Raw genomic sequence first — 10,780 nt, 5'->3', positions numbered from 1 at the left:
CACCGAAATAACCCATGCACTTCCTCCTGGAAACTGACGGCTAGTTGCTAGGTTAATTTCTTCACTCGCCAAAGGCCACCTTGTTGCGTATATTCAGCAAAGACTCACGCGCTTGGCTATACTGGCAATAATAATAGGCGGAGCTAAAACCAAGAGTTCCATGTTAGAGAAAAGCCATTGTCGAGAGCTATCATACTATTGGTTAAAGAGTTACACGCAAGCTCTGATCCCCCACTGTCTACCGTTAGTTCTATTCCGATATATATTATTGAGCGTTTGGACGACTAAACGGTTAATAAGAACATACCTATTATACAAAGAAAGATAAGAATAAAATGAGTTATCGTATTAAATATGTGAACACAACATGAGATGTAATAGAAAAAAGCATGAACCTGAATTAAGCCAGACTCGTCTAGATAACTTGCAGAATATTTGATTGACATTTACAATTACAAACTGCGCGAAGCGTTTGATTAGTTGCATAACATCTGTAACGTGTTCGCCAAGTACTTATTACCGTTTGCTTGTAAAACATCGTCAACGGATCTTTCGTATAACATCTAATTACTGTCTTCGTGACATCAGTCGTATATCACCAACAGGTAATTATCTTAAAGACAGTGTCAGCTGTATAATGTCCCGGCCGGAAATTCTATTCGATAAAATGTTTGTCTCTTTGGCTTATAGACAATTCAGGTACACGTTCTGCAACTCACTTTTTCAATTTGCAAAGTACATTTTCAACAGAGGGCATTGGGATCATTGTTCCATAAAATCCTCCAACTTCTTTACCGACTAATGATACATATAACTCTGTATCTTATACTTTATCTTTAATTTGCAGCATAGGAACTTCTTGTTCATTATTATACATTACTTTCAAGTTTTTATTAACGAATTAGTTGCTTTTGTTTTCATCGACCTGGAACTCAATTCCTGGATTATTTATGGTTTTATAATAACGCTGCTTCTTCCTCAGACTATAAGCAGCTGCCATCGTTGGAGTTAATTGCCAATCGACCCTCGGACCTCCTCCTTGCTTAATAACTTACGTGAAGCACTCTCCGACTACTGTTGGTGCAGTCTTGTAGTAGAAAACAAGAGCTGCGCAATTCAAATCTACGAGAATGGACTACGAGTACAATCCTGAAGAAGCTTTTGCTATAAATTTCGGATTTCTTCGAGTGGATGGTGCATGGCCAACTGGGATAACGAATCCAATACTAAGGTTCATTATCAATGAAGTATCTTTTATCGTTGTCAAAAGTGTAATCTGTCAGAATAATTATACAGTTTCTGTAATGAATTGTTGTAGATTTTTGTACAGAATTTATGGATTTTGTGTTCTATCCATCTTCACAGTGTTATACTTTTCAACTGAAATTATTTTGATGACAGTGATATGGGGTGATGTCCAGGCGATGGTTGATTGCTCCTTTCTGTTTCTCACGCATCTCAGCCATTCGGTGAAGCTAACGAATTTCTTACTCCGTCAAAAACGTCTAGACAGGATGATTTTTCAATTGAGGGAGCCAATGTTTGTACCGAAAAGACCTGAACATATCGCTATCATGAAGGCAGCAGTGCTCAATGCTGAACGGGAGACCAAGATGTTCTTAACAATTACATTCGGCACGATCATCTGTTGGTCCATATTACCGTTGCTTAGTCAGAAAGAGGTAAAATAAGGAGATTATTTCTGGCAAGTGTATGACAGATAAAAATATAATCAAAAATTCACGTTTTGTCTATCTACTAATGATTTTATATTTTTGCAATCAGGTTAAAGAACTTCCTTTGATGGGATGGTTCCCGTTTGATACAACTCAAAGCCCGGCGTATGGTTTTACGTATACTTATCAAGTGATATCGGTCCTTTTAAATGCTTGCGTAAACGCAATGATGGACACGATGACTTCTGGTCTGCTCATTCTCATGGGTGCTCAATTGGACATGTTGAAAGAAAATTTACAATCTCTGACCGATGACGCTTCAACTATGTCACAAGCTGAAATGAAGTACATTCAAGCTGTCAAAATGAAACCAAGGGGTACTATGTTTATTGACATAAGACAAATTCAATACGATGGTAAAACTGATGGATCTGTGGAGAAAATAGTGAAGTCCAAACATGAATATGGGAAACTTGATTTAAACAGAAATTTTGATACTGATAATCAATTCGAGAACGTGATGAGATATGAAGATATTCTACATATTCGAGTTGTAACGTGCGCTGAACATTTTAAAGCACTAGTCAAGTATGTCATTCAAGTGAACCCTTATTTGTGTTTTCTGAGTAATTTGTAATATATTTATTGAAAGTTATATTCATTAACTCTTTTCAGGTATATTTATAACGTGAGAGATGTATTTCAAATTGGTATCATGGCTCAGTTTTTAGCCAGTAGTATTATTATATGTCTGACGTGTTTTAAGTTGAGCTTGGCAAGTTATATCCTATTTTCTAATGAACCTCCCTAGAAGTTAATTTCCAACAAACATAATATTACACATAACACATACGTTAGTTTCAATGGTTCCTCATTTACAGTTACATCATTGACGTTACGTAAATGTATGCCACATTATGATTCGCGTATTTATCAGATGTAATATTCTATTTGTAAAGTTCTCACACAGTATAAATTTTCCAAAAACGTTGGAACATCTGTAGAAGCTCACTGGATAGTAGGCACGAAGTTGTGAATTTTATTTTGTTGCATGTACTCTCGCTCATTTATAAGACGTAATAATATCTTAAAACTGGCGCCCCTGACCTTTTTTGAATCATCATTTATAATATCTTTCCAGGTATCACCAGCATCTGTAGAGTTTGCCTCCATGTTGCAGTATATGGCATGCATGCTGTTTCAAATATTCTGCTACTGTTGGCATGGAAATGAAATTATAGAAAAGGTATGACTAACAGTACTAGTGTAAATTCAATTGCTTCTAAGCATATGCCTTTAACTGTATACCGTTATTATAGATGTAATATTATATACATATAATATTATTAGATAGACGTCCCACAAATTTCCTTTCGCTTTATAACTGTAGTCACGAGGTGAATTAATTAAATTAGGTAATCAATTATACTGCTCGGTATTGGTATATTTTATTATCTCGCATTTGTTATCGTTAATCTCGATGTTGGAACAATCAGTAATAAGCTTATATGGGGGGTGGGTTCAAGAATTTCGAATTTCCATTTTTTTTTATTTTTCAGTTGACTTTGTGGATTTTTCATGCATGTGCAGAAAAGAAAATTGTGCAAAACTCATGCTGTACGTAAATGCAAGACCCGTGAATTAGAGAATAAAGAATTCGCTGCATGCATGACTATATAAATATGAATAATTCGAAAAAACATATGTAAACAAATGGCTAAATTAAGATATTATTTCAGTCCTCCGAACTCCTATCTGCACCATACGGAAGTCAGTGGGTATCAGGTTCGAAGAAGATTAAACAGTCAATTCAAATAATGATGTTGCAAATGAAGACCCCTTTGAAATTAGTTGTTGGAGGATTTTTTACGCTTTCCATTGATACGTTTTTCGCAGTGAGTATTAGATATAATTCATGTATAACTTCCAACTACATTTGTAACATATTTATAAGATTTGTAATTAGCGAATATGGTACAGGAAAAATGTTAATATTGAGAACAAATTTTATAATTTCGATGTTACTAAGAGGAATTCTTACACGTTAAATGTACAAGCAGATATGGGAGTTTCAAACTAGATCCCCACCCCCACTAAGAATGGAATGCTAAAGGAATTTCCATCTCGGCCACTTGGCTATTACTAATGTAGTATTTTATAATTTGACCATGTTTCATTCCAGATTATAAAATCAGCCTACTCCTTTTACCTGGTTCTGAAGCAGATGAACGAATGACTAATCGCAAAAACATTATTGCTGCACTTGGAAGTTCATCTGTAGTCGACTTGTTATATTGTAATTAGAAGTTACGTTGAATGGTGATTATTCATCATGTGTTGTACTTTCAATTAGTTACGAAAATTTTGAAATTAAAAATACCAATTCATTGTCATTCAGCTGACTAATATATGATACCATCTTCATTTTTTATATACCCACATGGAATATTTTTTCATATACTGATCAACTGAACGTGCCATAATTATTTAAGTTCTTTTGCAATTTTTACCTTTTTTTTCTTCCTTTTATTTATATACTACATGAATTAGTTACTGTCATAAAGAGTGGCTTGTAGTTCCGGTATCCTGCTCATCAGTTGTTGGAAAATAAATTCAGCAATCTGATTGTAATAATATGACCGGAATATCATTGTATAAGCGTAATTTATAGCAGCAGTTGGTTAACTAAAACTTGAAATTTCTTTTTAGTATTATTCAAATTCTTCATTAACGTTCATTAACAATGTTATGTATTGCAGGAATCGTTGATTGAAGTTTTGTCAGTTGCAAATGCCGAAACAATACATACATATGTCCAGAAGTCATATTTTTAAGATTCCTTAAGGTAGTACAACCGGTACAGTCTCATCACGTGTGAGTAAAAATTAAAAAAAGTTATATTTGAGAAAAAGCGAAGTGCTTCTAACATAAAAAGAAATAATATTTTTATAATTATTAACAGTGAAGCAACAAAGGCGTAGTTTCTTAGAGGTCATATCTTATATCATTTTTCTCAAGAAAAATCTACATTACTTGTCCGATTTCAATGTACTATAGCTGATTTTATTCGTTAAAAGATTCTTTAGAGATTTGTCGAAATACATTTTTTCTAAAAATGTAGCATTTCACAATATAGCTATTTGTTTATACTATGATGCAATAAACAATTTCTTTGGCAACAATTCCTGAAAAAATGCCAATCGAGAAATCTAATCTAGTGGATTTCTAAAGAATCGTTTAACGAGTAAAATAAACTATGGTACATTGAAATCGGACAAGTGATTTGGATTTTTCTTGAGAAAAATGGTGTAAGGTATAACCTCTAAGCAACTACGTTTTTGTTGCTTCGCTCTGTTAATAATTTTGAAACTATTATTTCTTTTTATGTTAGAGGCACTTTACTCCTTCTCAAACCTAGCCGTCTGAGTGTCAAATTCATGCTTTACATTTGTTTAAAATTTTTTTTCATATTCATTTAAAATGCATTGAAGGCACGTTACAGAGAGTTTACAATAAAATAAAGGGTATGTTTCGAAATTTGCGACCAGTAATACCAGTATCGTCGTGTCCCTGTTTACCTGTATGCATTAGTGTGAGACACAACGATGCTGGCAATACTGACAATGAATTTTGAAACGTACTCAGGATCTATGTAAAAATTATGCTATATAGAGTTTTCATTAACATTTTACTCGCACGATAATATGCGTTCGGCAGTATTTTAAATTTTGAAAATTTAAATGTTAATAGTGTAGATTAATGGTAATATTGGAAGTAGAAAGCCATATTATAATAATTTACATTACAGCATGAAGAATTAATAGTCGTACGATATTTAAAGAGTAATTATGCGATTGGGGTCGAAACATTTGTATATTATAAAAATTAAAAATATCTATTTTTCTAAATTATCATTTTCAGTCTGCATAAATAAATAATGATAGTGTAATATGAGCAGCAGAATTGATCATGGGCCTGGGAACGCCGCGAGCGACCCCCGGTGGCTGCTAAACTCGACGGGTTTGCCTCGGTCCACCGCTAGGTGGCAAGCTGTTCCCGCAGTTAAATGTAAGTAGTATATAGAATAAATAGTGCTTGTTTCAACGAGTTAGTTATCGCTTCTCGGCCTTTTGGCTAAGATCAAAGTGTAGTATCTGTTCTTATCAGCTTAATATCTGATACGTTTCCCATTGGGAAACCAGAATATTAAACTGATTTTTGGAACTTGGCGGAGTGACTGGGGCTTGCTCCGACTCTGCCGCGGGTTGGCCTAGTATTGCAGTACATCTAGGAACGGCCCACACATAATTAATAAAGCATAATAAGACTGTTATTAATATTTACGTAATAATAGGATATAACTACTTGTGCGCGGTTAAATTGAGTACATACATTTTGATCTGCGATGGACGGTGGGTGGATGATGCGTGAGTCGCGCGAGAGAGAGATACTACACCTTCTTGAGCCAGAGAACCACGTCTAGTAATACAAAATCATGGAAGAGGAGGGGTTAGATATGAATAAACCACATTTGCATTTGTGTTTGTATATTTGCCTAAAATATATATTTGATATATATCACATATGGAGTGATTCTAAGTTGCGCATTTATAACATTAATGAATACTTCCACTTTATTAACGCAACACCACAACGTACAATCACGCACTATTACTGCACGTGCGAATGGTTCATCATATTTTCTCCTACCGTCTTTTGGATCACTCACATCTGTCCGTACAGGCACCTTCACACTTCATCCTGTGTATGTCTACACCTTGTTATACAATGGGAAAATGGAACTTACGGTTTATGGTTATCAGTTTGTCGGGTCTGCCGTTGCTTCCTAGGTTCAGGAATCTCTATGATGAAGCTTGTCTGGTGTCCTAAAACATATTAAATTTGTAAAAACAATCTAGAGATCACGCAGAAGAAATTAAATAATGGTGGACTAAGAGAAAAAGCAACACCATTGGCTCCACCATTAATATCAGTAAAACATTTTAAAAGCCTTGACCAGCCGATTTATTACAAATCACTTGCCACCACTTTGGAGGCTCCTGCAGCGCCGCGGTCGGGACAGTGTGGTGAACTTCGTTTGGGAGGGATAACCACAGCAATGAATGTTGGGAAAGTAGCGCTTGTATTCACCCAGGCGGTAACAGCAGGCATATCGTATATCCTTCCTACTCAACTTGCGATTGCAAATGGCCAGTCGCTGCGCGGGACCGCCCACGTCACAGTACATAGGCGGCAGGGGGAATCACGAGAGTTGGCAGACCTAATCGTAGAACCGCCCCTGTGACATAATCAGATAAGGTAATAGCATGAGACACGGAGTTTCCGTAGAACGAGCAGATGGGCTAACTTGGTTGTAACTGGTTCAGGCAGCCACACCCCATCCGACAGGCACGAGTCCGGATATAGAAGGCGTCCTACTATCTCTGTGGTGGTGGTTGTGGGTCCCATCAAGAATCAAAGCGCAATGGCGGCCAAAGGCAGAAAGCGATTGTGCCTGTGGACAGCTAATTCGATGCGATAACCAATTCAAAGTCAGTACAATCCCCACACAAGTTCTACACCTTCCACCAACAGAATTTCAAGTTTTTAGACTCATTGTTAGTTATTTCACACTAAGGTATGCAGTGTGGAACTTCTTCACTGAGGAAAAAATAAAATTAAATGGTTATACATCTTGCGAGTAATTGTAACAAATATAAATTATGACGTATATCGTCGGCGTAATTTACAAATAATCGGTGGCTGCTCGCAACGTGCTCAAATCTACAAAAGTCCGAAAACCTAAATGTTGCGTGCCAGGTGCAGCTTCCCCGCACCGCTGTCCCTCACCACGGCCGTTTTCTACATTTTCTGACGGTTCAGACTCAGCGCACTGAAAATGGTAGAGGGGGGAACATGGGGCAACGAGAGAGCATTTGGGAGCCGTAGGATAGGCGCACGAATTGACTTGTAAGCTTCGAGTAGGATATAGTCAAATAAACGGAGGATTTTACAATACAAATCATATCGCGTGTAATATGCCGTCTTCACACCATGCTACAAAGTATATTAAAATGTGAACAAAAATGACAAAAAAGTGGAAGTGGCAAGGACACGCGGTGTTCCCAAGCGGTCACCCATCCAAGTACTGACCGCGCCCAACGTTGCTTAACTTCAGTGATCGGACGAGAACTGGTGTATTCAACGTGGTATGGACCTTGCCGGTAGAATAAATTTTAATATTTAAATACTTTGTTACACGATTTAGAATTTTTATATTTTTACTTAACATAATGAGGATTAAAGAAATATCTATATTTGATAGTTTAAAACTTATAACGTATTTCTAGTTGCCATATCTGTGAAGGACAGATAGAGCTGTTACTCAATAGCATTTCGTAATAATCGTGTAATTGATGAAATTCTTTATATTTTGTTATTTATTTGAATTCATAGACAAAAAAATTTTAAAAAGGTGGAAGTGGCAAGGACACGCGGTGTTCCCAAGCGGTCACCCATCCAAGTACTGACCGCGCCCAACGTTGCTTAACTTCAGTGATCGGACGAGAACTGGTGTATTCAACGTGGTATGGACCTTGCCGGTAAAATAAATTTGCATATCTGTATTTCAATAAGTATAAATAACTACACATGACAGCACACATACAAGTACATTAACGAGTGCTTTGATCAGTTTATCATATGTTCATATTCAATATTTTTGTTTTACCTATACATATACAAGATGAAAATCATACTTTCTAAATAATGTATGGATATTCAATGTTAACGTGTTCTTATCCCAGATGCATCCAAAATGCGTTTGCCGTAGTGACTTGTCCAATGATGTACCAACGTCCACGCACAATTGCGCTGTACCACCATGTTTAACCACCGTATGTAATGTTCAATATTCTTAAATGTATAATGACTAACCTATATACAGTTTTGTGAAAGTACTGTTAAAGAGCAATTTTCCAAACCTTCCAAAAGAATCTTGACCGTGAGAAATTTCCACCAGCGCTTGAGCATATAACGACGCATGATACTTTTCAAAAACTAAGTTACGCCACTAAGTTACCATTCAATGCACTTTGGCCGTCCAAGGATATCGTCGATGCATGTGTGGGACTTTCGCTTTTCAAAGGAATTCCTGATGACAGTACGGAAAGTATTATTGGGTAATTATCAACTAATTATTAATCATACTAGCAAAAGTATATCAGTGATTACTTCTTTTTACAATACTGAAAGTCTACATTCATTTTACGTTCGGCTTAAATTTTATGACAGAAAAAGGATCATCCAATATGTCAGTCCAGCAGTTGATTTGTATAAAGTCGATGATTCTACAGTGCGTAAACGCCTGATAGAATACACATACACTACGACATCATTAGATGCTAGCAAAGATGTCTGGGGTAACTGGATGGAAACAACGAGGGCCTTTTCACCAGTAAATAGTTTTTAAGTAACATTAATATTAGAAGGTATTGAAGCACCGTGAAATTCACGTTAATATATTTTCAACATAATTTTTTACCTATTTTTCTTTGATAAATAAATTATACGTCAATATGATAAAATGAAGTTTCCAGTACTTCTGTATTTTAGGAAGCTAATAATTATTGTTTTTTGTATTATCTTCCCTGTATTATTACGAAATAATCAATTCCTAGAAGAAATGTCACTTCCATGCAACATCTTGCGATACAGTAGAGAATGAAGAATCAGTGCAGATGGAAAAGGAGTCTCGAAATATTTGCAATGAAAATGTGTCTCGCGAATTTTTACGTTGTACTGGTAGTAATGTCAAGTATGGATTGTATTAAAATATTTTACGATGTTATACATATTATTGTGTACTTTGTATATCGGTATATTTAATTACAGTCACGAAGGTAAATTGCAGAAACTAATAAGCACGGAGAACAAGGACACAATAAAAGATTTGATTGAAAAAAATAAATTGAGTCTAATATATGATAAGTTGCCTTTATCATATGGTGGTTATAGATCTGAACTTGGAATTGGAGTAAGATTGGAACGAAAACATATACCGGTGGGTCATCCTGATTTGACAGTGTCACAAGCTGTTGCCCGGTACGTACTTACAGGCTCTGATGAAATTAATGATAAAAAATATCATTTAATATTTGTATGATCCTTTTCAGACGATACGAAGATGACTCTTCACTTTAAAAAACTTTAAAGTAAACGAAATTAATAAATAGTCTTTATTGACAATTCCTGTATAAGACCATTTTTTATATTTGACACTTACAAATTTTGTGTAACATTTCAACAGTCACCGAATAAATTATATATATATATATTTATTTATTTATTATTAGATGTATATTCGGAAATATATAATAGTTCTTTATTATTATTATTTCATTAATAATATATATGCTAACGTTTATGGCATTATACTCGCTCAATTTGTATTCGTGTTAAATAGTCTATCCATAAATACTGATTGCAATAAGATTCGATGAGAACAATGATAATACCAATCATTCTTTTTTTGCCAGAATTTAATCGAATGAACTCTTCTGCAAAAATACACGAAGCTTGCACAATTGAATTCCTGATGAATACTTTTATAAGTAACTTTTAATTATAAGTGCCATTAACTTGTGCTACAGACATTGAATACCTTGAGTGCAGTCAATCCATTTCTTATAACGTCTATACTCAATGCCTTCTTATTGAAAAAATAAAATAAAATTTGCTCAAAATATTTGATTCTAGAAATTAATCTAGATCAATATCTCACTACCCTGTATATTCATATATATTATATAGAACTTAATAACAGTAATAAAGATTAAACATCATATGATATAGGAGCAATTATATACTGTTCCCAATAAGCGATTCACTCATTAATTTCGGAACGAATTTACAGTTTGGTAAAATTGAACGTGTCCACGGTACACAATTCTATGATGAGTAGTGTTTTAGAATTAAAATATATGCCAGTATGACTATATGCTATCATCAATCATGATTATAGATATTTTTGGTATGGAATTTTGGTTTCGATCTTACAAATACAGCTCTATAATTTATTAATACCGTGAACATATAAATGCTTC

General features: G+C 35.0%; 2 protein-coding genes and 3 non-coding genes across 9 annotated transcripts; 3 read left to right on the top strand and 2 right to left on the bottom strand.

Moving 5' to 3' along the window:
• The first annotated feature begins 562 nt into the window (after positions 1 to 562).
• On the top strand, positions 563 to 4,585 carry LOC107266109 (odorant receptor coreceptor). 5 transcript variants are annotated; one of them, XM_015736269.2, is made up of 8 exons: positions 563 to 605; positions 983 to 1,231; positions 1,319 to 1,682; positions 1,786 to 2,264; positions 2,352 to 2,451; positions 2,818 to 2,922; positions 3,416 to 3,571; positions 3,657 to 3,852. In XM_015736269.2, the coding sequence occupies exons 2-8, from the start codon at positions 1,131 to 1,133 to the stop codon at positions 3,666 to 3,668; spliced, it is 1,317 nt and encodes a 438-aa protein (XP_015591755.1). In that variant the 5' UTR covers positions 563 to 605; positions 983 to 1,130; the 3' UTR covers positions 3,669 to 3,852. The 5 variants fall into 5 exon arrangements, with proteins under 5 accessions (XP_015591755.1, XP_015591757.1, XP_024939152.1 ...); XM_015736271.2 differs by lacking the exon at positions 3,657 to 3,852 and adding an exon at positions 3,859 to 4,585 and having other exon boundaries at positions 566 to 605; positions 983 to 1,194; positions 1,402 to 1,682; XM_025083384.1 differs by lacking the exon at positions 3,657 to 3,852 and adding an exon at positions 3,859 to 4,585 and having other exon boundaries at positions 566 to 605.
• A 1,205-nt stretch (positions 4,586 to 5,790) lies between these two features.
• Positions 5,791 to 5,983, top strand: LOC112494120. Its single transcript, XR_003059266.1, has one exon. It is a non-coding gene; the product is annotated as a U2 spliceosomal RNA (small nuclear RNA).
• A 1,797-nt stretch (positions 5,984 to 7,780) lies between these two features.
• Positions 7,781 to 7,899, bottom strand: LOC112494122. The gene has a single exon (XR_003059268.1). It is a non-coding gene; the product is annotated as a 5S ribosomal RNA (ribosomal RNA).
• On the top strand, positions 7,894 to 10,608 carry LOC107266155. The gene is made up of 7 exons (XM_015736351.2): positions 7,894 to 7,900; positions 8,483 to 8,572; positions 8,670 to 8,857; positions 8,970 to 9,132; positions 9,356 to 9,492; positions 9,570 to 9,779; positions 9,851 to 10,608. The coding sequence occupies exons 2-7, from the start codon at positions 8,483 to 8,485 to the stop codon at positions 9,876 to 9,878; spliced, it is 816 nt and encodes a 271-aa protein (XP_015591837.1). The 5' UTR covers positions 7,894 to 7,900; the 3' UTR covers positions 9,879 to 10,608.
• On the bottom strand, positions 8,159 to 8,277 carry LOC112494117. The gene has a single exon (XR_003059263.1). It is a non-coding gene; the product is annotated as a 5S ribosomal RNA (ribosomal RNA).
• Positions 10,609 to 10,780: the final 172 nt, after the last annotated feature.

This window comes from Cephus cinctus, unplaced genomic scaffold (genome assembly GCF_000341935.2).
Source record: "Cephus cinctus unplaced genomic scaffold, Ccin1 Ccin1_scaffold0299, whole genome shotgun sequence".
Classification (NCBI taxonomy): Eukaryota; Metazoa; Arthropoda; class Insecta; order Hymenoptera; family Cephidae; genus Cephus; species Cephus cinctus.
The sequence above is the reverse complement of the archived record's forward strand: the minus strand, read 5'-3'. Positions and strand labels throughout refer to the sequence as shown.

Coding starts and splice junctions, on each gene's coding strand:
- LOC107266109 (XM_025083384.1), top strand. CDS start 1,131: ATGGACTACGAGTACAATCCTGAAGAAGCTTTTGCTATAAATTTCGGA. Junction 1,232..1,318: donor ATAACGAATCCAATACTAAG/GTTCATTATCAA, acceptor GAATTGTTGTAG/ATTTTTGTACAGAATTTATG. Junction 3,572..3,858: donor CCATTGATACGTTTTTCGCA/GTGAGTATTAGA, acceptor GTTTCATTCCAG/ATTATAAAATCAGCCTACTC.
- LOC107266155 (XM_015736351.2), top strand. CDS start 8,483: ATGCATCCAAAATGCGTTTGCCGTAGTGACTTGTCCAATGATGTACCA. Junction 8,858..8,969: donor AGTACGGAAAGTATTATTGG/GTAATTATCAAC, acceptor ATTTTATGACAG/AAAAAGGATCATCCAATATG. Junction 9,133..9,355: donor CAACGAGGGCCTTTTCACCA/GTAAATAGTTTT, acceptor ATCAATTCCTAG/AAGAAATGTCACTTCCATGC.